The 27,633-nt window shown below is 44.3% G+C and overlaps 1 protein-coding gene across 2 annotated transcripts in view; it reads left to right on the forward strand.

Moving 5' to 3' along the window:
* The window catches only part of eIF3c (eukaryotic translation initiation factor 3 subunit c), a 28,677-nt gene extending 3,653 nt beyond the window's left edge, over positions 1-25,024 (forward strand). Inside the window, exons 6-20 of one of the 2 annotated variants that reach the window (XM_084598344.1) lie at positions 524-695; positions 4,514-4,617; positions 5,163-5,269; positions 6,008-6,140; positions 7,363-7,625; positions 8,907-9,081; positions 11,020-11,178; positions 12,750-13,166; positions 14,761-14,886; positions 17,110-17,263; positions 17,688-17,771; positions 20,420-20,733; positions 21,484-21,646; positions 23,089-23,154; positions 24,935-25,024. In XM_084598344.1, coding sequence (XP_084454470.1) covers positions 524-695; positions 4,514-4,617; positions 5,163-5,269; positions 6,008-6,140; positions 7,363-7,625; positions 8,907-9,081; positions 11,020-11,178; positions 12,750-13,166; positions 14,761-14,886; positions 17,110-17,263; positions 17,688-17,771; positions 20,420-20,733; positions 21,484-21,646; positions 23,089-23,154; positions 24,935-24,963 — 2,466 coding nt within the window. In that variant the 3' untranslated portion in view covers positions 24,964-25,024. The remainder of the gene's footprint in view (positions 1-523; positions 696-4,513; positions 4,618-5,162; positions 5,270-6,007; positions 6,141-7,362; positions 7,626-8,906; positions 9,082-11,019; positions 11,179-12,749; positions 13,167-14,760; positions 14,887-17,109; positions 17,264-17,687; positions 17,772-20,419; positions 20,734-21,483; positions 21,647-23,088; positions 23,155-24,934) is intronic. The other variant, XM_084598345.1, reaches the window with a different exon arrangement.
* Positions 25,025-27,633: the final 2,609 nt, after the last annotated feature.

The following is a 27,633-nucleotide window of genomic DNA, read 5'->3' on the forward strand; positions in this document are numbered from 1 at the left end:
TTAAAAGTGTTAAGTGGCTGGGGTCCTCATTGCTCTAGAATCAAGGACTTGGAATTCATTTTTCTAAAGTTCTTTTGTTGCATGTGTTCTGTGGGTGTCTGTTGTTCGAAGTTTCAGGCTATTGGTTTCGTTGTGCACCTTGTGACTTATTTATTGGTATTGGACTGTGTGCTGTTTTTAAAAGTAGGTTTCTGAGTTTTGACTGGATTGGTCTCCAGCTGATGCTTATGTCCATACAGTTTCCCTCATTTATTTCAGCTTGAAACCAAAATATTGTTTGTAATATGGAGGCTCTGAATTAAAGGGAATGGCGGGAGTCTTTCTTTTTTTTTTTGTATGCGCACTTTATGTTCTTGGGACCGAAATGTCGATACGAATAAGCCTGTTTTCCAAGTTAAATGTTTGAGTCAAGCGAGCAAGTTCAGATTGAACTGTAGTATATTGGTACCAAAAACAAAACAAAAGGAAAGGAGGTGCAGCACTCTGACTGTATTGTTGATTCCTGGCTCTGTGCGCATTCCAGTGCTGGGAGGATCGCGAGGGACGCAAGAACATGTCCAAGAACAACTCCAAGTCGCTGGCCACGCTACGTCAGAAGCTGCGCAAGTACAACAAGGAACATGATGCTGACATCGCCAAGTACCGGGAGAATCCTGAAGAAGAGGACGAGGAACGGGAGGAGGATGAAGAGAAAGGTGGGCAGTTCGACCGGTCTTTCTTCTCCTAAAAGGACTGCTGCAATCCTTTGTGGTCTTTCTTTTATGTAAATTTTCTGCATAATTCCTTTTTAATGTTATAGCTGGCTTTCATGATGTTGTAATTAGGGATGTGCAAATATTCAAGGTTTCGAGTATTCGTATAATTGAATACGAATTGTAAAGATTCATATTTGAAAAACTGATATTTGTAATTTTCCGAACATTAAAAAAATTACAGAATACACCAAAACTTCTCGACTTCTCCGCAGTTTCACTGGGATTAGTGCTTCACTGCAGTGCTGGACCGTGTGGACTGTGCTGTGAAACATCCTCAAATAGTGACAAGGCTATTTTGTGATAAGGGAATTCAGCAGCATTATGACAGCGCAACCCAGTTTCATGCAGGTCCCTTCCGTAAAAAAAAAATGGCATAAGGAATCTTGTATAAAATTCATACTGGATTTTTTTAGTAGGGTATAAACTTCTTTGCTGTGCTATAATTTTATTTGGAAATATCATGTGAATTCTGAAATGCACAAGACGAGCAATGTTGGCTAATTTTAAGTTCTAGTGTCTTCTTTTTTTTTTTTCACTTATCGGATATTTGACTTTTTTTTTTTTCATATTCATATTTGGCTCTCATTCAAAAAATTTAATATTTGCACACCCTAAAAAATAGTCATTGTTGTGCTGTTCTTGTCTGAAAAGCTGTGACCATTTCCCAGTTTTTTGCCATTAAAATATTAGATGGCAATAAGTTGTGGCTGGCAACATTCTTTTCCTTTATTTGTTTACCTTTAATAAACCACTAACACCACATATTTGCCGTTATGCTAGTTGTTATCGTCAGTTTTTTTGAAGTCATTCAGTAATTCGAACTTTAGATAACTTGGACTTTTTTCTTGGTCCTGTGGAGTTAGAATTAAGCTTTTAGTGTAGTGAATATTGTACCCAGCGGGCAAGCAATACTGATGTTGACAAATAGATAGCTGGAAACATGACTCGCGGCCGCCAGCTAGTGGTTCCTCCTGAAAGACAGCACTCTGTGGATAAGAACTGTGACCTTTAGGATGCACAGGATATCTTTAGGTCAGCGTGTGGTAGCCACAGAGATGACTAGGGAAAAAAGTGAAGATTATTGGCGAATGCCTGCTGGTGATCTGGAGTGGTTTGATACAGTTTTACTGTCTGTGCTAAAGCCTGATAAACTGAAGTTGTCTTTTTCATCCCTGCTGCTGTCAGCACCTAAAAACTTGTCCATAGATGCAGCAAAAATGTAGCAGCATGTGATGCAGATGCCATTATGTAAACAATGCTTACAACAGGTTATCGGTGAAGAATAGGTGTAGGTGAAAGGGTGGCGTTGCCGCAGACCAGGCGACATGCTGGAGCTAGGAATCAGTTCTGTTTATTTTCACAACAAGGCAGCGCAATAATTTTCAAGCACTTCTTGTAAGTCCTAGGAGGTGGCAGCACCTCCCAGTGAGCATTTATCGTCATTATAGGGTGCGAAATTTCAAACGGACAATTGAAATTGTACCGGCACGGCAAAGACCTTGCGGGACAGAAAACTTCTGCCGTACATTTACGGCAAAAACTGTGAAAAGGTTAAGAACCGTTGCAGAAAGCGGGGACCTATGCACAGCTCAGTTTCTGTGTGGGTAATAATTTTAGTTGTTTTTATACATTGCAAACTAGGAAGTCATCCTGAAATCATTTAAAGACTTGTTAACAATTTCGTTTACATAAATGTGACTCTATAGTTGTTTGGTTTATTTTTGCATATGAGGTTTTTATGTCTCAAACCGATTTAGGCTATGTGAAATGCCATAATAGAGGGCTTAGGAAATTTTGACCACCTGAGGTTCTGTAACATGCACTGAAATCGCACAGTGCATGGACGCTTTTCTTTTCGCCTCCATCAAAAAGCGACCGCCGCGCATGGGATTTGATCCTGCATCCTTGGGCACAACAGCTGCGCGCCCATTGCGACTGTGCCACCATGGCAGGACTCTTTGTATTGGTTAACTCTTTGAATGTTTGTAGTGGTTAACTCTTCGAACATTTCGATAAAGAAAATAGATGACCAACGGGGTTGACATGGCAGGGTACGTTCACTTTGAACGGAGCAGCAGCTGTTGCTGACAGGTTCAGTGTACGCAACGGGGTGGTGTGATCCCGTCTGCCAATCACTGTGTGACAAACTGTACCTCTTCATCACTCTCTCTCCCACCCACTGTCTGCCGCCTTCTTCCCCCTCTCTGTATTTTCTCTCCCGTTTCCCGTTTTCTCTCCTTTAAAAGTGCCCTTCTCCACTTTGACATTGGCCAACTGAGGCTTCAGATGGACAGATGGGCAAGGCTTCAATACTGGGAGTTATAATGCTAATGCATAGGGGTGTGCAAGTATGGAAATTTTCGAATACAAATTGAAATTCAGATACGGAAAAAAAAAAAAACTGCCTTCAAATGCCTAAAATATTGAGTATCCGAGCAGAGAAAAAAAAAATTTAAAGATTGCAAACATTGTTTGTCTTATTTAGTTAAGAATTCACATGATATTTGCAAATAAAATTAAGCTAAAATTGCACAGAAGTGTATACCCTACTGAAAAATCCAGTATAAATTTTATATAGGAATTCGTGCACCAGTTTTTTTGTACAGAAAGGACCTACATGAAACCGAGTGGAGCTCTCATATTGCTCCTGAGTACAGTTAACTCTCGTTAATAAGGCCTTCAAGGGACCGGTTCGAATAACTGAAAGTTCGAATAATCGAATGGTTCTGAAAAAGCTGCTTAAAGCCACAGTATAATTTTATCTGATGAACAACTGCATGCTGGTTGTCTGCATTTGAAATGAAACCTACCCTGTTTTGTCAAATGTTTTACTTTGTGCACACTGCCGGGAAGGCTTCTCCTTCACAAAACAGCCCTGTCGCTTTTTCTAGTATGCTTCACTGCATAATCAATGCTTTCAATTATTGTGGTGAAGCTTGCAGCATGGTGAAACTGCGGTGAATTAGAAAATTTTCAGTGTATTCAGTAATTTTTGAACAGTCCATGCTTTCAATCATTGTGGTGAAGCCTGCAGTATGGTGAAACTGCGGTGAATTCGAACATTTTCGGTGTATTCAGTAATTTCGAACAGTCCATGCTTTCAATCATTGTGGTGAAGCCTGCCGTATGGTGAAACCGGTGAATTAGAAAATTTTCGGTGTATTCAGTAGTTTTCGAACAGTCCATGCTTTCAATCATTGTGATGAAGTCTGCAGTAAGGTGAAACTGCGGTGAATTCGAAAATTTTCAGTGTATTCAGTAATTTTCGAACAGTCCATGCTTTCAATCATTGTGGTGAAGCCTGCAGTATGGTGAAACTGCGGTGAATTCAAACATTTTCGGTGTATTCAGGGCTGTTTTGCGAAGGAGAAGCCTTCCCCTCGAAAAATTTCGGATATCACTTTTTCAGATATGAATCGAATAACAAACATATTCAATTTGTATTCGGAATTTCGAATATTCGCGCACCCCTACTAATCCATTAAAAGGAAAAAAAAAAAAACTGTTAGACCAGTCTGCAAATCTGACTTGTGTTGAAAAATTTTAATAGTCTTATAATTGTTCTTTGCTAGTTGTTATGCTATGGTGAGTGTAGAATTATTATGATGATGTGCTATGCATTTTAAGTTTTGAGCAACGCAGTAATAATAGGATTGAGTTCACAATTTTTTTCTCATGAGTATGTAAGCAGCGACTGTTTAAGGGTGAAAAGCGAAGTGTCTTGGTTGTCTTGAAAACGGGCTGCTTTTCCTGTTCAGATTCTGATGTTGATGATGACATGGCCTTCAAGAAGAAGCCTAGCTCAAAAGTCGAGAAGGAGGATGCCAAGTCTAAGTTCATCAAGGGTGGCTCTGACGACGAGGTGAGGCAGTACACCTTAATCTGCATAGTGGTTGAGGCCAATCAGATTGCTGCGGAGGAGCTTGCGCATTTCTGGCTGCCTTAGGGGCATGCTTTTATTGTTTGTTTATCAAATATGCCTTTAGAATCTTGAATGGGTGCTTGCTTGACTGGTCGCCACGTTTTGAGTGGGGTTGTTTTTATGAGGCCTTCAGTGTCACGACTGTGTTCATTTAATATTGCTTTCATGTGCTTTTCTGGCTTTGAAAATTGGAAAGAAAAATTTTCCTGGGTTTATTGCAGTCATACAGGATAGACCCAATAAACCCAATAATCGAAACTTGGTTTTATGGCAAAAATTTTTATTAGCTGGGTTTTTTCTGTGAGTTGCTTGAAAATATGCTTTGCAAGGTGAGGGCATTTAAACGAATTTAAATGCGTGTCAGGTCATCATGCTGTGTGCAAAGGAGTTAGTTTTTCAATAGCTCGTACGTGAGAGTTGATTGACAGTTTGGAGAACTTGTGATCTCATTACTGTGTTAAACCTTTTATTTCCTTCTTTATTAGTCTGATGACGATTCAATGGACTGGGGATCATCTGATGAAAGTGAAAGCTCGTCATCGAGTGACGATGAGAAGTATGGTGGGAATCTAGCCAACAAGTTCTTGAAGAAGTAAGTGCACATAAGAATGTGTTTCCTTACTACCTTGCATGATCTGCTAAGTGCCACGTAGGCTGGGAGAAAAACAAACATGGGCAGGGCTTGTGCCATCTTCTCGCTTTTGAAAGACTATATATATATATATATATATATATATATATATATATATATTTATATATATTTTTTGTGGGCCAGACATTCTTTTACTGGTCACAGAAAAAACATGGAGGCCGAGCATGAAGCTGTAGCGCTCTGTCCATTGCTTGGCCCTTAAAGGGGGGAGGTTTAAATCATGTGAATTCAGTAATACTTAGACTCCAGTGTGTTGCAAGGTGTCTGGCATAACGCTGTTGTTGTGGAGTGATTGGAACTCTGAAATTTTAGGTTTTTTCTTTACTGCGATCACTAGCACTTCTTAACTCTAATTGAGTTTGTAGCTCCTTCGGCGGGAGCTACGTTGCCAGTGGCTGTAACAAAGGAATTCTGGTGCCCTTTCAGCTTTAGTGTGTATATGCGGGTGGTGTAAAGATGTAACAAAATGTAAAAGTGAAGGCTGCAGGTTTATTCGCAGTTTGTCCTTTGGGACAGTTTTGCTATGAACGGTACATTCGCCTTTGCTATTCCATTGGTTCGAGGGTCTTGGAATGTTTTGTGAAGCTGGGAGTAGGCTTTTGCTAAGACTTATCTTTTTACTTGACAGGGCAAAGGAACTTGGTTTGTGACAGTTATCTTTTGACTCGTGTGTTGCAGCAGGGCTGGTGGTGAGAAGGATGAGCAGAAGGAGCAGCGGCGCCGTGAAAAGAAGCGTGAGCAGAAGGACAAGCGGCGGGAGGATGATGAAGAAGGCTGGGAGGAAGTCAAGGGTGGCGTACCCCTCATCATGGTCAGTGTTGGTCACCTTTGCTCCCCTTTTGGCATCACATGACACGATGAATGATTGTTGAATCTTTTGGGAGAGGTTTGGGTTGTACCTCGGGGACAGTGTGGTGTGTGCCGGGCTTTGCAGCTGGACTGAGTAACTGGTAACATTTCCCGTCTATAGTTGAGTGGCATTGCTGTGCACATTCTTCATAGAAGGAACTGTAGTGGAGTCTTGTTGATACGATCTTGCTTCGTATGTTTTTTGGCATACTTTTTGTAGCGAAAGCTACAGTACAGTAGGTTTTCAAGTCGTTGGCGGGGCACCGGGGAGGACTAAGAAGAAAAAAGAAAGAAGAAGTAGACAGATAACACGGTAGTTGGTAGAGGCAAACGATAACAGAGAGTTGCTAGGACAGGAAGTTTGTTCGAAAGTTGTGACAGGGACGCATTAAATCCAGATGTCCGCAGAAAAATTCACTGCAACACACACAGCTTTTGCTCTATCACTAGGTTCAAGCCATGCTTAAACCCCCACAGCTGTATTTTTGTTCTTGGCTGACATCTTCTAGCGGTAATGCATTTTTGTATGGATAATGCGATCATATTTCCGCAATGACTTAGATAATGTGATCATGAAAACATGAAAAACTTTGGTTTCGAGCTTCACTGTATGAGGGAGAAAAAAATGCTAGCAGGAGGGGATAGTAGCTGCAGTAAAGGTAATGCTCGTGGCTGATGTTTGAGGCAATCTTCGATAGATACAGCATATTCTTGCTAATGATCTCCCCACACGTACACACATGAGAGAGCTTATGCATTTTATTTTCATATCATGCCCCTCTATTTCGGGCCGTTGTTGTCACAATTCCAATGCTGGCCTTGGCAGTATGCCAATTAAGATGCTGTACGCTGATCACCTTTGATGGGCTCTTCTGTAGGGGGACGCTGTTGAAGATGGCAGGAGTTTTCGACACTCTTTGCAGCTTTGTCAAGGGTGTGGAGCTAGGCAGATTAAACTGCGACGACTTACCTCACTTACGAGCTGTGGCAGTGTCTCGGGATTTTTTAACTTTGCAGTAACTCTCACAATTGTAGCCTTTTTTCTTTGGTTTTAAGTACTTTCCTCTTTTATGGAATTTGTCAGTTTCATGGAAATGTGTTCATATACAATGAACTCTGTGTGTCTGCAAAAAGAAAAAAAGAGGGGGAGAAAGATCTGACCACTTTCCGATCTACGCGTGCAGGAGAAGCCCAAGATGTTTGCCAAGGATGCCGAGATCAACCACCAGCTTGTGTTGAAGAAGCTCAATGAAATCATGGCCGCCCGTGGCAAGAAGGGCACCGACAGGTCGGAGCAGATAGAACTGCTCTGTGAGTTGCTGACCATCTCGCAAAGCCACAACCTGGGGCCGGGCTTCGAGCTGAAGATTGCGTTCGCTGTCGTGTCAGCCATCTTTGACTATAACCCAAACATTGCAACATGCATGAAGCTCGACATGTGGCACAAGTGAGTATGGCAACTTTTCGTGGGGTTGCAAGTGCATAGTCCATGCTCTGTCGTGCCTCAGTCACAGACGGGCTAGTAGCTCAGCGTCATTTTGGCAAATGCATTTCACCTTGTGAGATGCAGGACATTGCCACACGATTGAAGTCTTGCTCGAAAGCGATGGCAAGGAAGTAGTCACTGGCCAAATGTTTGGATGCCTGAAATTTAGATACCTTGGTTATTTAGACAGTTGTGTGAAAGTGTCTGTGATGTTAGGTTATTGGTAGATGGTGTAAATGGGCAGGAAGAATTAGCATTACATTGAACATTTGAACAGTCGCTCGGCCTTTGTTGCGGCAGACAAAATTAACTTCTTGCTTGGTGCTTTCTTTATTTAAGGGCTCCTTGACTATTGGAGGTTATTTTTTTATTTCTTTGAAATCTGAAAAATTGGCTGTTGACCGGAGGTGCTTGAAACCTTTAACATTGCTGAAAAGATTGGGAATTACTTTTTTTAAATTTTCCATGTGATTGGGGCGCTTATTTGTAGCATATATATATATTTGTTTTGTTCTAGTTGTTTATTGCAATTTTGTTAATGAAGTAAAGCCTAGCTTTGGACAGACATCAAATACATTTAGCACCAAGACAGGAACAATGGCAGAATGCAGTAGTCAGAGACCTTATTGGTTATTTTAGATACATAGTCTGACAACGCACCGTAGCTTGAAGTGTGCATTCTCGTTTTAAAGCGTGCTTATTTCAACTCGTGGAGGCCTGATATTGACCATGAGGAGCTAGCGAGGCATGTAGGGGCAAACTGAAGTGGCCTTACTAATCTTAACTTGAGGTTGACGTGTGCCTATTGAGAAGATATGGTGAAGCTTTGAGCAGAGTGCATTCTACTGCCACTGTAAGTGATTTTCTGGGAAACTGTTTACAATTACTTGCTCAGTGTGTGCATTGCTCTCTTGTCTGGCGTGGGCATTAATTCCATACCAATACCTTTATTGGTTATCATGAGCTTAAGGCTGTCATGCGGAATGGCACCTGACTCTGCCTTCTATACAAACTTTGGCTGCAAATGCACAAAAAGGTTGATGCAAAGTGAAAAATGAAAGCAACTTGATATTTTTTTCTGCAGCAGATATGAAGGATCGCCTGCTTTCCATTGTTCTCAGTGATCACACGGAATGACTACTTTTTAGATGAGCGGAGTGATGGCGCATAATTTGAAACAAACGAGAAAAACATGGGGACGAATGCCAGCTCGCTAATGTCAGGCACATTGGTTCTTGCCAGGTGCTTGGAGTTCATCAACAAGTGTCTAGACATCCTGATTGACAACACCAACGTATCGGTGGGGGAGCATGTTGCCGAGGAGTCGGAATCGCTAGTGACGCCTCCGTACCGGGTCAAAGGTTGCATCCTCACCGTGATTGAACGCATGGACGAGGAATTCACCAAGATCCTCCAGGTGAGCCATAGCCGGTGTTGTGCGCTGCATTTTGCAGTATGTGTCAGTGGCAAGGATAGAGGTTGAAGCACTTTGCCCTTAAAATTGAAGGTGTTATTATTACTCCAGCCACGATGGTCATAACATGTTTCTCTCATTGCTTGCTGTGCTCTTGGTCTGGATTCCAGTTTTTGGCAGTTGCGTGCATTCCATTATTGGGTGCCTTTTCTGTGTGAAAGCACGACTTCACGAGGTCTGACTGGCTCACCATTCCTTGCGTTATCGAACTGGCAAGGGCTGCCGTTTCAGGGTTCACTATGAAAGGGACCATGAAAACCTATTTATGAAAAGTAGGAAGTGCATTTAAGGCATAGGTGCACGGGAGTAAACATAGTCTCAGGTTAGCAAGAGAATATGGACATTTTCGATTACAACAAACCGTGCCGGCAGTGATGTTTTTAGTCAATCAGTACTCCATCAGCCGTCTCCACTATGTAAAACAAAATTTCAGCTAGCTTCACTAACACCAAAGATATTGCCGATTGGGGGGGGAGTTTCTTTTCTTTTTCAACTCGTCGCATGCCTGCGTGAAAGCAGAAAATAAAGAAAACGGCGCAGTGGCGCCCATGCACCATATTTCACTCGTGCCACTTGGGAGCGCCCACTGAGAGGGTGCACCCAGCAAGCCCAGTTGACGTGAACGGGGAAGGGTGACTACACACACATTGAGAGGTGTCGTCCTGATCAGTTGTTAGCGGTTGCCAGGAGCAGAACTTTTCGATTTGACTCGAATACTCACAAAAACCGGCTCTACAAATATGTTGCCTTGGAATATGACCAGAAGTAATGTTTCAGGATTCCTTTAAGATGGGAAGGTGAGGTGAGATCAAAATTCAGTCACACAGGACACTTGGATCCCAAGGTAGACATGCTGCCTCTAGATGGTCCGGCACATTTGTATGGTGTGGTTAAAGGGGGGCTTTATATTATACTACTCCTGGTGACTTGGGCAACATACATCATGGTCCTCCTCGTGATCACGTATCTGGCAGGTGATGGCGAGAAGACAGCAACAATGTCGTTTACACATACCGTCTAGCAGGATAAACTACTCCAAACTAGTGCTTTTGCACGTACTAGATCTAGCCACGCTAAATCTCTGCAGTCTCTTTTTGTGTGTGCCTAAAATGCACTTATATCTGCGATAGCTCAGCTTGGTGGTAGGCTTCCCATTCTAAGCATACATATGATGGGGTTTGCTGTGAAGATAAGTTGGGTGAATTATTTTTAGTGACTGTGGACAGTGAAAAGATGAGGACAAAGGAATGCAGGATGAGCACTCTCTCAGGAAAATAATTTATTGCAGTTTTTATGATGCCAATATAAATTGTACGTATAAAGTAGGTCATCCAGCTCATGTTCCACTAAGCAAGCACCAACATGGGTTGGCTGACGCATGTCTGGGTCCCTGGCAATGTGGTATGTTTCTGCCACTTCCTTGTAGTCCTTCTGTGGGGCAGATGCTGTGTTTGATTCCTGTTGCCACCTAGTATTCGTTGGTTCACCAGTGAGCACAGGCTTGTCCCCTGACCTGATGCTCGGATTCTTTGAGGTCAAATTCTTGTTAAAAATGAGTCATGGACTCCCACGTTGAGTATACCGAAAACACTTTAGCCTTGAAGCTCTTTGGCCGAGCTGCTGTAGCACCATTAAAAGCCAACAATCACTTCCTTGCTGTCCGATAATGACATGTTAGCTTTTGCACCGTGTTTAAGCCATGCTATGGCTGTCTTGGTGTCTGTCTAACCTATTCTATTGCGTTTTGATGGCGACTGCTTGGGCAGTGGTAAGGATAGAAAAATGGCTTGGTGTTCAGTTTGCTTTTCTCAGTTTTCTCACTGGTGCTTCATTTATATATATATATATATTTTTTTTTTGTGTTGTGTTTTTGCCTGCCAGGGTTGTGATGCTCATTCACCAGAGTATGTGGAGCGTCTCAAGGATGAGAAGAATGTATGCAACATCATAGAGCGGCTTCAAGGTTACCTGGAGGCCCGTGGTTCCACTTCGGAAATCTGTCACGTCTACCTTCGCCGCATTGAACACCTCTATTACAAGGTGGGAAGAGTGTTTTGTGCTGGGTCTAGAAGGCTCCTTAGTTTTGTCTGATCGTAAGTGTGTAGGAGAGGTAGTGCTACATATGGAGGACATCTGATCGTAAGTGTGTAGTAGAGGTAGTGCTACATATGGAGGACATATTTATTGGTTCTTGTATACATGCGCTGCAGCCTGTATCTTGGATCATAGTAGAGCTATGCACAGTCATGGTCCATATTGTTATTTTTTGTTTTTGTTAAGGGAAGATATGGGTCTTAAAACACCTTTTTTTTTTTTTTTACGAACAATGAAAATGCCTGTACTCACCTATGGGGCTGAAACGTGGAGGCTAACCAAGGGGGTTCTACTTAAGTTGAGGGCAACCCAGAGGGTTATGGAACTAAAAATGGTAGGGGTAACATTAAGAGATAGGAAGCATGCAGAGTGGGTCAGAAAAATAACTTAAGTTACTGACATTCCAGTGGAAATTAAGAAGAAGAAATGGGCATGGGCAGGACATGTAGTACGAAGAGAGAATCGTTTAGGGTAACAAACTGAATTCTAAGGGAAGGAAAGCGTAGCAGGGGGCGGCAGAAAGTTAGGTGGGTGGATGAGGTTAAGAAGTTCGCAGGGGTCGAGTGGATGCAGCTAGCACAGAACCGGGTTAATTGGAGAAATATGGGAGAGGCCTTCGCCCTGCAGTGGGTATAGTCAGGCTGATAATGATGATGATGATGAATGAAACCACAATTTTTTTCAGATTTTTCTGTGGGCTCTTAATATGTATTTAGATTTTTTCATATCTAGATGAGATCAAGAGGTATGCAATTTTGAAAATATATATTTAGCCTATTTCTTACGAGGCATTTCGGTAGCTTCACTCTGTCAAAAGCAAGTGCGAAGTACTTGGCTGCAGCGCTTGAAAGTTGTTCTAGCCTGTGGTGATATTTCTTATTGTACGCAGTGTGTTTGGTATGCAAAAGAAACTGACGCGGTCTTGCTTGCAAAATATTTACGGAATGTTTTTTTATTAAAAACTTCAATTCAAATTTAGCTGGTGATGTAAGAGCAATGGCACCATCAGTTATATTTCTTTAGTACGAATAGTACAATGATGTCAGTTTTAAGGCTGCGACTCAAAAACCACGGGCAGATATGCTCCATAAGATGCACATTGTCTTACAGAGAATTTTTCAGCATCATACTGAGTAGTGCTTAAGGTTTGATTGCTGAACCCAAGGATATGTGTTCGATGCTGTCCGTGAGCTGTGTTTCAGTGCAGGTGAAATGCAAGGTGCCTGCGTGCTTAGGGATGACAGCTCGCGTTAGACAATCCTGTGTGACTGAAATAAACCTGGAGCCCTCCACTACTGTGCTCCTCTTAGCCCATGTTGCCTTGGGACATTAAACCCTTTATACCGTACCATACTGTAACATGCCGCACCATTGTCTTGTCGTTGCTGCTTAGGGCATCACTGATGGACTGGCTTTTGAGTATGGCATGTATGCGCTCGCAAATGCGCTTGTACACATGTAAATTACGCGTGTGAGTACAGCGAGGCAGTATCCTTTTCTCATCTCCTCACTTGCAGTTTGATCCAACAGTTCTGGCTCAGCGCAACAAGGCCAAAGGTGATGACACATGTGACGAAAAGGAGGACACGGGGAGTGAGAAAGCAGTACTCGAGGCTGACAAGCCTGCCGCCACACCAGCTGGTGATGAGGCCTCCACTGAGGCTGCGGGCGATCAGCCGGCCACTGTGCCAGATGGCGAGGGTGAGCAAAAGGCACCACCGCCGCCCGCCCAGAAGCCTATGAACAGCCTCGAGCAGATGGAGCTACTGTGCAAGTACATCTATGCCAAGGACAGCACAGATCGCATTCGGACGCAGGCCATCCTGTGTCACATCTACCACCATGCTCTGCACGACAACTGGTACCAGGCGCGTGACCTGATGCTCATGTCACACCTCCAGGAGAGCATCCAGCATGCAGACGTGCCCACACAGGTATGTGCATGCCCTGTGCTCGGGGAACGTTGTGGCGACAGGGGGACATTGTGCACTGCAATGCTTGGGGTGTATAATGCTCTGCAAGAGCGGAGAGACCACACGAATGGACAGAACTGCATGCCAGCGTTTTCTGATGGTGCAGCGGTAATTCCCAAGATCGGTATAGGGTACCCTCCACGATATGCTTGCCTGCTTGCTCGAGCACTCTTGTCAGGCACACATTTTTATGCAAAAAAGCGGGAATTGTAGCCAGTAGCACTTTGCTGTTGTTTAATTGCTGCGCCAATTGTGCCGAACTGTGCCATAAGGCAAATCTTGCTACATGCTGCTATAGAATCTAGTTTTTGCTCAATTTTGGGCCACTCCTGCGCTGATGAACTATTGAAAAATTTTTCCAAGAGCAAAACGAGAACTGAAGCCAGTACTTGCGTGCCGCATGTTTTTTCCACGACTGTCTCGTTAAGTAGAGAGGGTGGAAACAAAATTTTGGACAGTTTGTGCATTGAATCTGCTCTTTGGTTTCAGTTATACCATGCATTCCTGTTCGAAGTGAGGCCTAATCAATACGTTCCTGCTCCCCATAACTCGAGGTCAAAAATAGTGGCCACGTTTCTAAACTGTGCTCGCTCACTTGAGGTGTGCATTGTCTCGATTGTCGTATAAACTCAGCCGACACATTCTTCAAGTGGCTGTACAAAAGCGGACGCGCAGTAGTGCTGGGCCTTGCATGAAATTTGTTGACAGCTTGATTAACAGCCGCCAAAGCTGCTTGGCTCTCAAGCATTACAAGAGAAGTGCTGCACCACACAGCACATTTGTGTCATGCTGTGATGGTGCTGACAGTTGGCACGTGAATGCAGCGATAAAGCTATTAAAGATTGTGAATCTCTGCGATTCACAGTATGTAGAAAAATATTTTGTAGCTAGGCAGATGCAGCTGTGGCCCATGGGCCTCATTGGCATATTGTAGCAGCCACTTTCGCCCAGCACAATTTCAGGTCATTCGAATGGTATTTTGGCTATATGGGCTAAAAAAAAAAGAAAACAAAAAACAAAGCGGAAGTCTTAAAGAAAGCCCTGATTGCAAGGCCATGCAGGTGTATCTAGTAAGGCAGAGCTCACCGTCTCGCTCTCTCGCTGTCTCAGTACCAGCAAAAAACAATTATGTTGTGCATAGGCACGCTGGACATAATTTCATAAATTTTGTGAAGTTTTTGAAACTGAAGCTATCCAGTGTGCTTGTAAAAGCATGCATGTGCCAGTGTGCTTGTAAAAGCATGGTTATTTTTCACCTTGAATAAAAATGGCTCTGTGTTCAGCAGATGCGTTCGCCCATTTCCTTGTTGTAGATTTTTAAGTGTTCCAGAATGAAAATATGCAATCAGGGTTTTTTAGCTTTTTGTTTTGTCTGTGCTCACAGTGAAAAGTCTAAACTGCTGAAGTGTTCCTAACTTCACGTTCAGTGGGTGCTCATGAATCTTGTATGTGGAGGCTTCTTTTTATCAGCCGTATAAAGGCCCGTTTAGTGGTTTAGTGCCTGTGCTGAACCTGTTGAGTAGGACTTTCAAGCACCTTGTGTTCTGTGTCCCAGATTATGTACAACCGAGCACTGGTTCAGCTTGGCCTGTGCGCCTTCCGCCATGGCAACATCCGCGACGCTCACAATGCCCTGCTGGACATCCAAAGTGGCGGACGTGCCAAGGAGATGCTTGCCCAGGCAAGTATTGCACTTGGATTTCTTCCTCTCTTCTATTGTGGTTTTACAAAGCTAATGTAGTGGTACTGTAGTTTGTCAGAGTGGAAGTGATTGGCTATCTAGTGTTGAAAGTGGGTGCAATAGTATGAAAACTCAGGGGCCAGTCATACTTGTCTTTGTGGAAAGTATCTTGTTTAAAAAGATTGGTAAGGTGCTGTTTTTGGTTCTCTAGCTAGGCAATTGTATGTTAGGTTTTGTTGTGCACCGGTTACATATCTATAATACGTGAAACTGTTAGCTTCAAGGGACCAGGAAAAATGTTCAAATTATCAGTTGACCCCCAAAACTGCTGAAGAGCCTTTGCATCTGGTGATTTTATTTAACGAACATCTGGAACATTAAAGGGACAGCATTAAGGGCCCCATGTGACAGAAAAGCTGGTGTCAGCATCTTCATTCTCTGTTGTAATGTGAAAAAGTGCAAGGATGCAAAGGAAAAAGATGTTTCCAAGCGTACAGGAAATCGAATGCTGTTTCTTCAGAGTGCGGGGCAAACATACAAGTGTTACACCACTGAACTTGGTTAAGGTTTGCCTATTTTATGCTGTGCCATATGACTATGCTAATGAACAGCTGTGCCGTTAGAAAGGAACAAATAAAAAAAGGCGAGGAAAAAAGCACATTTTCACTAATTTTGCGCTTTGCTTACATGCGGCGCTCACAGGAAAACCCACCATCATATTGCACTGTCGCAAGTGGCGCGCAAGCAGTATAAATGGTGTTCGTAGGGTATGCTTTCATGTGTGATTGTATGCTAATGAACAGTTGTGTCATTAGAAAGGAAATTCGTGGAATGAACAGGCAGTGTTGAAGGCACTGTCACATCTCTTAAAGCGAAGCTTGAGCATCTCCCCAATTTTTTTTTGCCTATACATTTGAGATGAAAGCTAAGAGGCAAAAGGGAATCGGGAGTCTGAGAATTGCTTTTAGGTGGAGCATTTTCAAACCACAACAGTTCAAGGTGAGGAAGCATGTTGATGCAAGATATAGGATTATGTGTAAGCATTAGAATGACGCTCACAGCAGTGCCTGAAATGTTGTGGCTATCCGATGTGCACAACTGATAGCAATGGGATGGCGTGAATTTGAGAGACGAAACTGAAACTCTGCTACTGGGCTGTATATTTCTTCAGTGTGCGACTCCTGAGTGCCATAGCGCGCACGCCAAAGATATGTGATCGCCATTGTTCGACACAATTTTGGTCTCTGGCAGTCTTTTTGGACGATCACCGTCTTTCCGGCATACCTTGACGGAAATCTGAATTAACTGACGTGAGCCCGCCATGTCTGAATTGATGAGCGTCTGTCGCCAAAGATTTACATATGCTTCGGCCAAGATCGTGCTTCTGATTTGACTTATTCAAATTACCGGATTAATGAGGGCCAGATTAACAAGATTTTATTGTAATAACCAGGCCTTTGCCTAACTACTCTAGGCCACAGAAAAGATAGCCCTGAGTATGTTTTATCGCAGAAGTAGATGTTGCATTCAGCACGTGGTTGGGAAGGTGGTTTAAACGACTGAAAGGAAAACTGAATGAAAATGTTGAGGATGAAAAGCGTTTGCCGCCATCTTGACAGAGAATTACGAGATCCAGCGCAGCTTGTATTGTTAGTCATGTTGGCATGCTTCCACCAACGCTTGCTTGAGATGATCTGAAGTTAGGTGCTTTTAACCTGTTGATGGCCACATAGAATTATTTATTTATTTATTTTTTGCATAGTTTCTTTGACAACATCACTGATCTGTTGGCAATGCTGTCATGTTCTCTTGAGGCACGAAATACACCATTCCGTGCCCCTAATAATTTGGTTCTGCTAGCTGTAGCAGAGTGTTGATAACTTATTATTGTATTCAGAAATGTGGCGCAACAAACACAAACACAAGAGAAGAGCACTGTGCAGCACCAACTAGCCCCTCAAGCCCTTATTTTGATAACTTATTATTGGTTTGTTAATAATTAGGTCTAATTTCTAGAATTGATGTAAACATTTAATTTACGGTACAGGTAACAGGGTACTCAATATTTTTTACTGCCTGGAAAATGTCATCTGCAGGTGAACATTATTGTTGAAATATACGTTAGTGCTGTGGGCATTGGCCCGGTGAGGCTCGTCTTGTGTGGACACTGCGATAATCTGTCTTTCTCCTCTTGTCCGCTCACTGGTTTTGTGCGTGTTGCAGGGTCTTTTGCCGCAGCGCAAGGAGGAGCGCACCAACGAGCAGGAGAAGATAGAGAAGCGGCGCCAGATGCCCTTCCACAAGCACATCAACCTGGAGCTGCTGGAGTGCGTCTACCTGGTGTCGGCCATGCTGCTCGAGATCCCCCAGATGGCAGGTGAGTCTGACCTCGCATGTCTGGTTGCAGTGCCCTGGAGCGCTGTGCACCTGTATTTGTTCGCTGCGTCATGGTGAGGATAAGGCATGATGTTCAGCGAGTTGGTTAGATGTTAGCATGCTACACATTGCTGGCCACTGACTAATAACTTGCAATAAGTTGTTTGTGGCCTGTGTTGTGCCCGCTTCTTGTGATTGCTGTGGCAGATACTTATGTCATTTTTCTTTTTTTTGAGGCGATTGTCAAAGCTGCCTTATTTGTAGATATGTACTGTTGACTTGGGAATTGGTTACTGCATTTGGTCTGTAGACATTTGCCAGCAGAATTTTCAAGAAAGGAAGAAGTCGTTGTTACGAGATTATTTGGTGTTCTCTGCTTTTGCTTCTTGAAGCGCACTGACTGCATTGTTTCCTTTTCTTGGCAGCACATGAGCTGGATGGCCGGAAAAGAATGATCAGCAAGTCCTTCCACTACCAACTCCGCAACACTGAGCGTCAGCCTCTTGTTGGTGAGTCGGACCTGTGGAATATGCACTGCGCATGCCTTGCTCAGTAGCTTGCATGGTGGTGATGAAGCTTTTTTTGCTGGTTTTGCTCTGATCATCAGAGCAACACTTTTACAGTTAGGTGCAGTGATGGTGCAAAAATGTTGGACAGTGAGGGCTGCAGTAGAGGGGGGGGATGTGGTTGGAAGGGGCATAAAGAAAGAAACCACAGAGGCTGTCCTAATCTTGTTGCTTTTGAGAGTGCTAGTACAGTAAAAGCTCGTTAATTCAAATTCCACGGGGCCGCCAGGCCAGTTCGAATTAACCAAAATTCGAACTAATGAAAGTGAGCAAAAATGAAGGCGTTTGATGCCCGGAGGGCACGAAAAACATTTATTTAGCAAAAAAGTCTGTTATCATCTTCTGCTTCTTCTCTCTGAGGGCTACCGTACTCACTCGGTCTTCTAGCATGCGAATGCGACGCAGGGAGTCTTCTTCCCCCTCTTCAAAGCTGAAGAAAAGGCGCGCGACATTCAGCGCTCCCATAACTTCTGCCGCGGATGGACGCACGGGCTCTTGCTCCTCGTCGTCGTCCTCGTCTTCTGCCTCTTCTGGGACAGACTGCTCCCCAACAATTTCAGCGACAATGTCCTCATCACTTAGGGCACCGCACACTGCTGCATCGCTGTCTACTCCAACGTAATCATCAAAACTGACGTCCTGCAGCACAGCACGCACAGCCGCAGGCAGAGGCTCCGGACTCCCATCGTCGCCACTTTCTTTCATACTTCCGGCAGCAAAGCCACAGTGGTGGAAGCAGTTTGCAATTGTGAACGGCGTGACCTGCTCCCATGCACGCACCAACATGTGCATTGCTGTGAGCAATGTGATGGTGCTGGTCTTCTGGTTTCCAGTGCACAAAGTCATGCGCTCGATCATGTGGCGCCTATAGAAACATTTGATGTTTCTGATCACCCCCTGATCCATCGGCTGCAAGGCCGCAGTCGTGTTGGCGGGCAAAAAGACGAGCCTTGTGGCTTTCAGCTCGGCGTCGACTTTGTGTGCCGAGCAGTTATCCACAATGAGGAGAACTTGACGCTTCCCTAGCTCCATCCTCCGATCGAATTTCAAGAGCCATTTTTTAAACAATTCGCCCGTCGTCCACGCCTTGCTGTTGGCGGAGTATTCCGTCGGCAGCGTCCTAATGTTCTTGAAACATCTAGGCTTATGTGCCTTGCCGACAACAAAAAGAGGGACCTTCTCCGTCCCGGTCATATTAGCGGCGACCAGAACAGTAATCCGCTCTTTGCTTCGCTTGCCGCCAGCGCAGCTGTCGCCTTTAAATGTTACTGTTCTGTCGGGCTGGAGCTTATAAAACAAAGCCGTCTCATCAGCATTGAATATATCATGTGCCGAGTAGCTTTCTAAGTACTGCTGCAGAGCACCGCTTCGCCACGTGGCACAAGTTTCTGCATCCACTTCTTTGGCTTCTCCAGACAACACCCGGAAGACAAGATTATGTCTGTCTCTAAAGCGGTGAAACCATCCTTCGGAGGCGACAAAATCTTCCACATTCAAGCGCAGGGCGAAATCGGCCGCCTTCGCCATGATAATTGGGCCGCTCAGTGGAATGTCAGCGCTTCTCATTTCTTTCACCCACGTGATCACAGCGGTCTCAATTTCCGGATACTTGGCTAACCGAAGCCTTTTTCTGTTGCTGGCGAAATCTTCGGCTTCATAGGCATCCTCGATGGCCTTCCTATTTCGGACGTACGTCGACAATGTGCTTGGTGGAATCCCGTGCTTTTTCGCGATTTCCACTTTGCTGGCCTTCCGTTCATCCACCTCGCGTAAAATAGCCACTTTCTCCTTCACCGTCTTGGCACAGTATTTCCCACGCGAACACATCTCGCGGACACAAGCTCACAACAAGCGGCGTGCAAAACGAGGGCTCACGAAATGCAACACGAAACCGTGGTCGATAACACTAAAACGTCGTTCCTCGAAAGAGTCGCGGCAGGAAAGACTGTTTAGTACTTGTTCCAGCACCCTAGCGGCGCCCCGATGGTTGTGCCATCTATCGTTCTGCCGTGAAAGCTTCCAACGATGGTTTTTAACAGCGCCGCTTGGCGGCGCGCAGTTCGAATTATGGGTGGCGGCGCCAATTTTTGAGTGAATTAACGAGCTGTTACGCGCATAGACTTCTATGCACTGCGGACCGGGCCACGATGACTATTTCGAATTATCCAAAATTTCGAATTAACGAGTTGTGAATTAACGAGCTTTCACTGTATTATTTTTGTAGGTTTAGTATTTTTTGTGCATGCAGGGGTAATGAAACTAACTCAAGTACATACATCCTTCATTGCTTTCTTGTAGATGATAGCAGGAATGACATCTTTTTGTCTGATCCTGCTGTGCCTAAGGTGGGGACAGGGATAGTGATAAAAAGGTTTAGTAGTTTTTCTGCTGAAGCAAAGAGTATGTTTGTGTGTGAACTAAGCATAATTTGTTGTTATGCCAACAACAAAAAATAGGGCTGTCACCGATTGTGCGCACATTGTATTAAGTTGGGCCTCTAGCAAAAAGGACTGAGCTGGTGAAAGAGAACAAGCCAATGAAGCGCTTAGAGGATGCTGGCGTCTACAGTAAGCTGACCGTTTATTTCCCAGGTCCCCCCGAGAGCATGCGAGAACACGTTGTGGCAGCTTCCAAGGCGATGCGGGTCGGCAACTGGCGTGCCTGCTTCAACTTCATCATCAACACCAAAATGAATGCCAAAGTGTGGGACCTCTTCCACCAGGCGGACACGGTGCGTGCCATGATCGCCCAGAAGATCAAGGAGGAGTCCCTGCGCACCTACTTGTTCACCTACAGCAGTGTCTATGACTCGCTCTCTATCGAGACCTTGGCGGACATGTTCGAGCTCAACAAGTCTGTTGTCCACTCCATCATCAGCAAGATGATCATTGGCGAAGAGCTCATGGTGGGTGTGTCTCAGCTGTAATATGGACACGTATGATGTAGCGCCATGCAATAGCCGAGACATGTAAACTGGTTTGGATGATATGTTATGGCACGTCTGAAAGGGTTGAGCCTTGTGGCTTGAAATCTATGTTGGGTTCAGCGTTTGTGATGCACTTCCTAGCTGGTGATCACATTTTGCGGCCAGTAATGATTAATCTTAATGATAAATGAACCTTCTGCCTAGTTTCAAGATGTTTTTATCACCCATAATTGATAGCATCTTTTGTTTGCATTTTTGTTCAAAAGGTCTTGGCCTTTCTGTACGTACATGGTATGGCCAGTGCATTTGTCAAAAAAAATTCCAGTGATTTTCTCATGCTTGGATAGATGCTTGTAACAGGAATCGTAAAGTCTCTTTCCTCTCTACGGGTGCACTAACCAGGTTAAGCAGTAAATGGAACCGTGATAGCTTACCGCATCATCATACCACCTGGTTACATCCTCTACAGGATGAAAGCATCTCCCAACGACTATCAATTAGTCTCTGCAAATCTTCCGATATTATCTTCCCACCCGACTTCTTGCAGTCTGTCACTACGCATTGTCTGCTCTTGCTTCATCTACTTCGCGAGACACTCTCCGAATTGTACGAAAGTTCCTCGGTGCGGTGTTGCAGAGGCACTTAGGTGGATGCCCGGTGAAGTCTTATACCCGAAGACTGCACTTAAGCTCCCACTGATTGGTGTGTGTTGTCCCTGTAAACTTTCAGGCTTCCCTGGACGAGCCCAATCTGATGGTGGTGCTGCATAAGACTGAGCCGTCACGCATTCAGGCTCTGGCCCTGCAGCTGTGCGACAAGGTGACCAACCTGGTCGACTACAACGACCGCCTGCTTGAGATCAAGCTGGGCTCCTTCTTTGGTCGTGGAGCAGGTATGGGGTACTTTATTTTACCTCAGCTAGTGCTTGAGATGTGGCTGTGGTAAACAAGTGGCCCTCTGGTTGTAACTTTTGCTGCTACAGCTTTCTATCATACCTCTGTTCTCTTTGGGGCTCAACTTTGAGCATTTGTCGCACTGAGTATGAGCGGATTGTATGGCATAAGATTGGTTTAGGGTCACAGGAACTAAATGTAGCAGCGTGGGTGGTGTTTATCATAAAAAAAGTTTAGCATTTTGGCTGGCAACATATACTTTGGGCTGTCTCGGTTTATTCATGTTGATTCACAGAGGCAGTGTGCTAGCTGGTACTGTTGGCCGTGTGAAACAGGAGGTTTGAAAGATATACAAGTGTACTTTTTGAATAGGTAGTGTTGTGTTCCTGGGTTCTGTGCATGCAATTTTAGTTCAGCTAAAAGCAAGTTTCTATGGCATTTCTTTCAAAGCATGCAATCTTACGTGTTGAATGCCATGTGAGCTTTGATGTGTTGTTCCAGTGGCAAGGACCCACGACTTTTTGGGTGACAGCCCAGGGGCAGGTTTAGGCTAAAAAGGCTATCACATGCTTGGTTCTATACAAACCCATTAGACATATTTGGATGTCTAATGCCATGTTACTAGTACCATGCGATTCATTGATAGGTGGGACAGAAGTCAACTTTTATGGACTGGTAGTGGTGGTTGGATTGTAATGGCTGAAGCATGGCTAAAAGGCCTGGGCTAATCCTAGAGATTTTGCTTTATTTTTGATCATCAGAAGCTGTTCTGCCATCCTCCTCCACATTGATCATATCTGCCATCAGAATTGCCTAGATGTATTAAGAATTCAGTGATTCTAGTTTGATATCCCTATCAATCATTTTAGTTGCACTCCACTTGGAGAGTGCACTCCAGTTGGAGTGCGTTTACCGAACACATTGCTGGCCGAGTGTGTAGCCTCGCCAGCAGCGACTACAAAAGCACCGAATGTTATACTTCATAACAGCGCCCACAACTTACTTTTGTTTGGTGGAACCCTAAATAAATATCTCTTCATTACTCCAAGAAGCAACACCAGAACAAAGGGATGAGATCAGATGCTGACATCACAATCTTGTTTGTTGTCGAAATTCTAGATAAGTTAGGGGCTCGTCTTGGCTAGGCTTGTGTTTATGTTTGTTAAAAATATATGTTTATTCGTTTTATTTATTCTGCTGCATCAGTCAGTCAGTTTTGAAAAGTTTATGCATTTCAGTCTACCTTTTCAAAAATGCAGCTCGTTACCAGTCTCAATTTTCATTACTTCTTCTAGTGACACTCTGCTTGCCCGTTTAGCAGTACAAGTGTCATTGGAGGTGATTGGGCGCACTGCGTAAGAGTGCTTAACTTGGTGTGCTTGGCATAAGTGTAAGATGTCTCTATGTTGTAGTCAAGGCGCTTGCTTTGCTGTTGTTTCAGGCCCTCAAGGATTCCGGGATTCAGGATATCAGAAGGATGGCTATGGCCAGCGTGAGCGCAACTGGGGTGAGTGCCTAATTTTGTTTCTTATGCTAGGATCAATTTTTAGAGCCCTCCCTCGCAGAAAAGGTTTCACAGTATTCTTTAGCATTGTCAAGATCACCTCTATCGAATTCAGTTATTGGTCTTTTTTTTTGCGTCTATGTTTATAGTAAATACAGTAAAAGCTTGCTAATTTGAATTTTGACCAAATCGATGTCTTGGCTGAACCAGCGCTAGTTTAGTTATACCCAGTTTTACCATTCTTCTCCCTATTTTGGAGGCGATTTATTCTCGTGACTAGGCTGCTATATTCCGGGGGTGTTTCTTAGGCCACATGATGGGCTCCAGACTGCCCAGCCATGGCATACATAGTTGAACCCCTGTATAGCGAATTCCTCATATTAAGAAGCTCCTAGATTCCCCTAGGAAAGGAATCCTAGGAATGAAGGATTCCCTAGATTCCCCTAGATTCCTAGAAAAAAAAAAAAAAAAAGATGCAGTGCGATCTGCACGATCATCGTTGCCACACAGTTTCTTGTGAGATTTCAGCACTGCTAGCTCTCGCGCAACGGCAGCGGGGACAGTGGTGAGGGGCAAACCGAGAATGCACGCATGCATGGAGAAGTAGATGCATTTTCTGCGGCTGGCAGTGGCGTTACTGCTCGCGCTCTTGTCAAGCCTAGTCCTGGTGCTTCTGACCCTGACTTCTTCACTACCATTGCATCTGTGCGATACGAGCTGTGGCAGTGGCGGCTCACATGCACGCTCTCAGCGTGATTGATTACGAAACTTTTTCTCACTTTTGTAACTTCGACTAGTGTGTTTACTGGAAACATTTTCAAGGTGGTTTCCTCTACATTTATTTGCTATTTCGGTTTCTGTTCTGCATTGGCCTTCAGAGACTTGGACAGGGCACATAACGAAAACCTGGATGTAACGAAAAATGGGGGACTTTTTTTTTTTCAATTTCTTTATTAACCAGGTTTAACTATGGCTTGATTATCCACTGCAGCATGCCTTGTGTTCGAACTGTTGGGCGGGCTTTTCTATTATAGACTTCTGTGGAGCAAGAGCTTGCTACAATAGTTCGATAACTCAAGTTTGAATCTACGCAGTTCGAACTACTGAACTTTCATTGTGCACTGAGCATGTCATGCATGCCTTTAGGGCTGATCTACAGCTTATGCCTTTATGTGATGTGTGCACACTGCTTTCAACCTAGCAGAGTTTTGGTCATAAATGGTATATTCTTTGCGGTAAAGCCCGTTTCTTTCACTAGGAAACAATGGGATGCGTTTGGCTTTAGTACTGAACAGCAGGTTTTGGCCTGCCAAATTTTTCTGAAGCTTAGGCAAGTATTCTGGGGAAAACTGCTCTAGCTAAGGCCTAAACCTTGAGCAGGCCCACACAAAGTTCTTCCTGGAGCTGTGAACCCGCAGAGCACTGACGCCACAATATGTTTATGACATGTGGTGGCTACTAATAGAAAATAGCATGAGCATTTTTTCTACTGTGCTCCTTTCTTGAAATTCTTAAACTGTTTCGCTGCCTTCCTGCTGATTTCATATATTTGATGCCGGGTTTTGTGACACACAGTGTCATAGATGTGATAAGGCTTTCCTTATTTTAATAATCTGAAACTTATTTGTTCATTTGTTCCTGCTGTCGTATATTACAGAGCATGGCATTTAAATTGCATTTTTTTTTTACTTACTGCTTGTGCTTCACTTTACTGTGCATTAATTGCTGTGAAACCTGCAGAACTTGCTTGTATGTTAAATAGCACTTTTTCTTTCTTTTTCAGGCCGGAGACAAAATCAGAGGAACTATTGATGAATCGGTTCATGTGGATAATTGTTTTTTGATAAATATAAAAATAGGAGGTACGGCCCAATTATAGTTGTGTTCTTTTAAATTTGTCTCATAGCTAAATCTATCCTCTGAACACACACAGAGGTTTTTCCTATCCCTGCATTGATAATTTTGTGGCACCATTTGGAATGGGAGAGCACAACAGTTTTCCAGCAGACCATTGATTGATTACACCATATCTAGAAGCTTTGCTTGACTTCCTGGTTGTTAGGTAGGGTGGCTTACAGGGCATGTCTAGCAAATCGCTGAAAGGTGTTTGCCTGTATGGTGCTCTATCAGCAGAGTTGTTTATCAGCAGCTGCATCTCATGGGCATTGTAGTGTAATAGTGGCACAGGGGACACAAGGCAAATTGAAATTGGCCTGTACAGTCGAAACTGGGTATTTCAAATTTCGATTATATCAAACTCAAATTATCCCCTAAATATCTGTGGTAAAGTATGGGAAAGTTGCGTCGCATGTCGAATTCCAGTTTCATCGTTTTTTTGATATATTGAACTCCGCACCGCACATGGGGAGGTGCGCCTTACCCACAAACAATTGCACCCTCGGTCATTTGCTGCATGAAGCTGCTTGAAGTTTGTAGGCCATGTGGGGATGGAACGAGAGCCTGGTTTAGCGACGGCTGGTCTAGAGCCGCGCCGTGCCCTGGAAAGCATGTTTTCCCCAAAAGAAGTGTGCATTTGCTGTGATCTTTTGGCACGCAGCACCACGTGCGTGGAAGAATGAGAGGGAACCAGTTTGGCAAAGTCCCGTACAGAGCAGACGCAGCCAATGCATCCATGATGTTGGGTTGAGGGTAAACAACCAGAAGCAAAGGTGCGCACATTCTTTCCTTAAAAATTCTGCCGAGCCTTCTCCCCTTCCTCTTCTCCTGTCTTCAATCGCAGCAGCACGCACTGCGCATGCACTGCGCATGCACTGAAAAGCCATGGCAGACAGAACGTTGGAGTTGGACGCTTTCTTCAGTGTTTGTTCTGACTGCACTGTGCGCGGCTTATAACACTCGTGATGAAAGCAAAGTCAGTTTGTGGCAGAGAACATCGGACCTTTTCTCCAGTGTGTGTTGTGCCCGCCCCTATTGTGGCGTGAGAAAGTAAAATAATGAAAAACCGAGCTTGCTCGACTTGGCCCCTGTGGTGTGTGGCTGTGGGGAGGGGGACTAAAGGCACAGTGCCAGTGCCCTTCGCAGGAGTGCCCGTGGTCTTGCACGGCTTATAGTAAAATAAAATTACAATTTTGTTGCGAAAGCAACTCTACGCTAGTCGCTGAGCCATTTCGCGGAGCTCTGAAAAGGCAAAGCTGCGCATGTGCATGCAATGCTGATGGGCAGTAGCGATTGCACATCGCCATCTGCGTGGTTTGTGGTGTATGTATATGGCTAGCGGCGCACAGCAGCCAGTAAGCAATAAGCCATGGAGAATAGTAATGCGGCTGCTGAACGGCCTAGGAGAGCCGAAAAGCTTAACTCTTCAGTTGCTTGGCAGAAGGCGCCTCTATCTCCCTCTTCTTTCACTCCCATCTTCCTCCCTTCCTTTATGGCGTGATACATGTGTCCGCGGTAAATTGTAACAGATACTGCGCCTTTTCTATCCTGTAAATCAATTTCAAACGCTGCTGATGCCTGCTGTGCTAACGCCTCCTAGACATCTGGGTCTGCTTTTGTTTGCTGTGTGGTGCGGCGTTCGAGGAAGCTGCAAATGAAAGGCGTCGCACGGACGCCTGGATCGGATGCCTGGATCGGAAGCCCAGTGGGGTCAGCTTCGTATATGTATGAATAGCCTGGTGAGGTCATGACCTGTCGTGACCGTACATTGCGTGTCCCTTGTCGAACGCAACCAGCATTTCATTGAAGGCATCAAAGTACACCGGCGTTCTACAATATTTACAGAAAAGGAAAGGCGCAGTATCTGCCACTCGCGGAATCCTGCTATCATCACAGTAGACAAGGGGAATTGTGAAGAGCATTTTACGATCTGGGGCGTGGCGCAGTTGGTAAGTTGGTAAAGCGCTGGGGGGGATCCAAGGGATGGAGGTTCGATTCCCGGTGGATCAAGATCAATAAAACGATTCTATAATCACTATGCCTAGCCTCTTCAATGTAATCACAAGCTTCAACCATAGCGAAACAATTAGGCCTAGCCATAGCAAAGCAGCAAGTGTAGCCATGTAGATGTTGTTTTCACAATCCTCTTGGTTTAAACAGAGCTAAACTACGACCAATTTTTACTGGACAAGCCTAGGAAGCCATTACGGGCACTTAGAGGCGCTAAGAATGTTTAAGAATGTTGAAGAATGTTGAAGCACGAATCATGACACACATACACCCCCAGCACATGAGCTTAAAGCAGGCCATGTTAGTGCCTGGTGCCCTGCCAAGGGATGCTCTGCTACGAGTGCATGAAATTGAGGGGTGCACTGACTTTCATAATCTCTACGGCAAAAATGCGAGGTGGGTCTACTATACAAGTGGATACATTACGCGAGTAAATACGCTATGATTTGTCGTGATCACATTAGGTGCCAAGCCGATTTCTGTACATGGAATTATCGGTATATCGAACTATTTTGCGATCCCCTGGAGTTCGGTATATCCGGGTTTGACTGTTCTCCAATCCCCCAGCTTGTCGCA

This window comes from Amblyomma maculatum, chromosome 3, assembly GCF_055883805.1.
Source record: "Amblyomma maculatum isolate TAMU_Amacu chromosome 3, ASM5588380v1, whole genome shotgun sequence".
In the NCBI taxonomy this organism is placed as follows: domain Eukaryota; kingdom Metazoa; phylum Arthropoda; class Arachnida; order Ixodida; family Ixodidae; genus Amblyomma; species Amblyomma maculatum.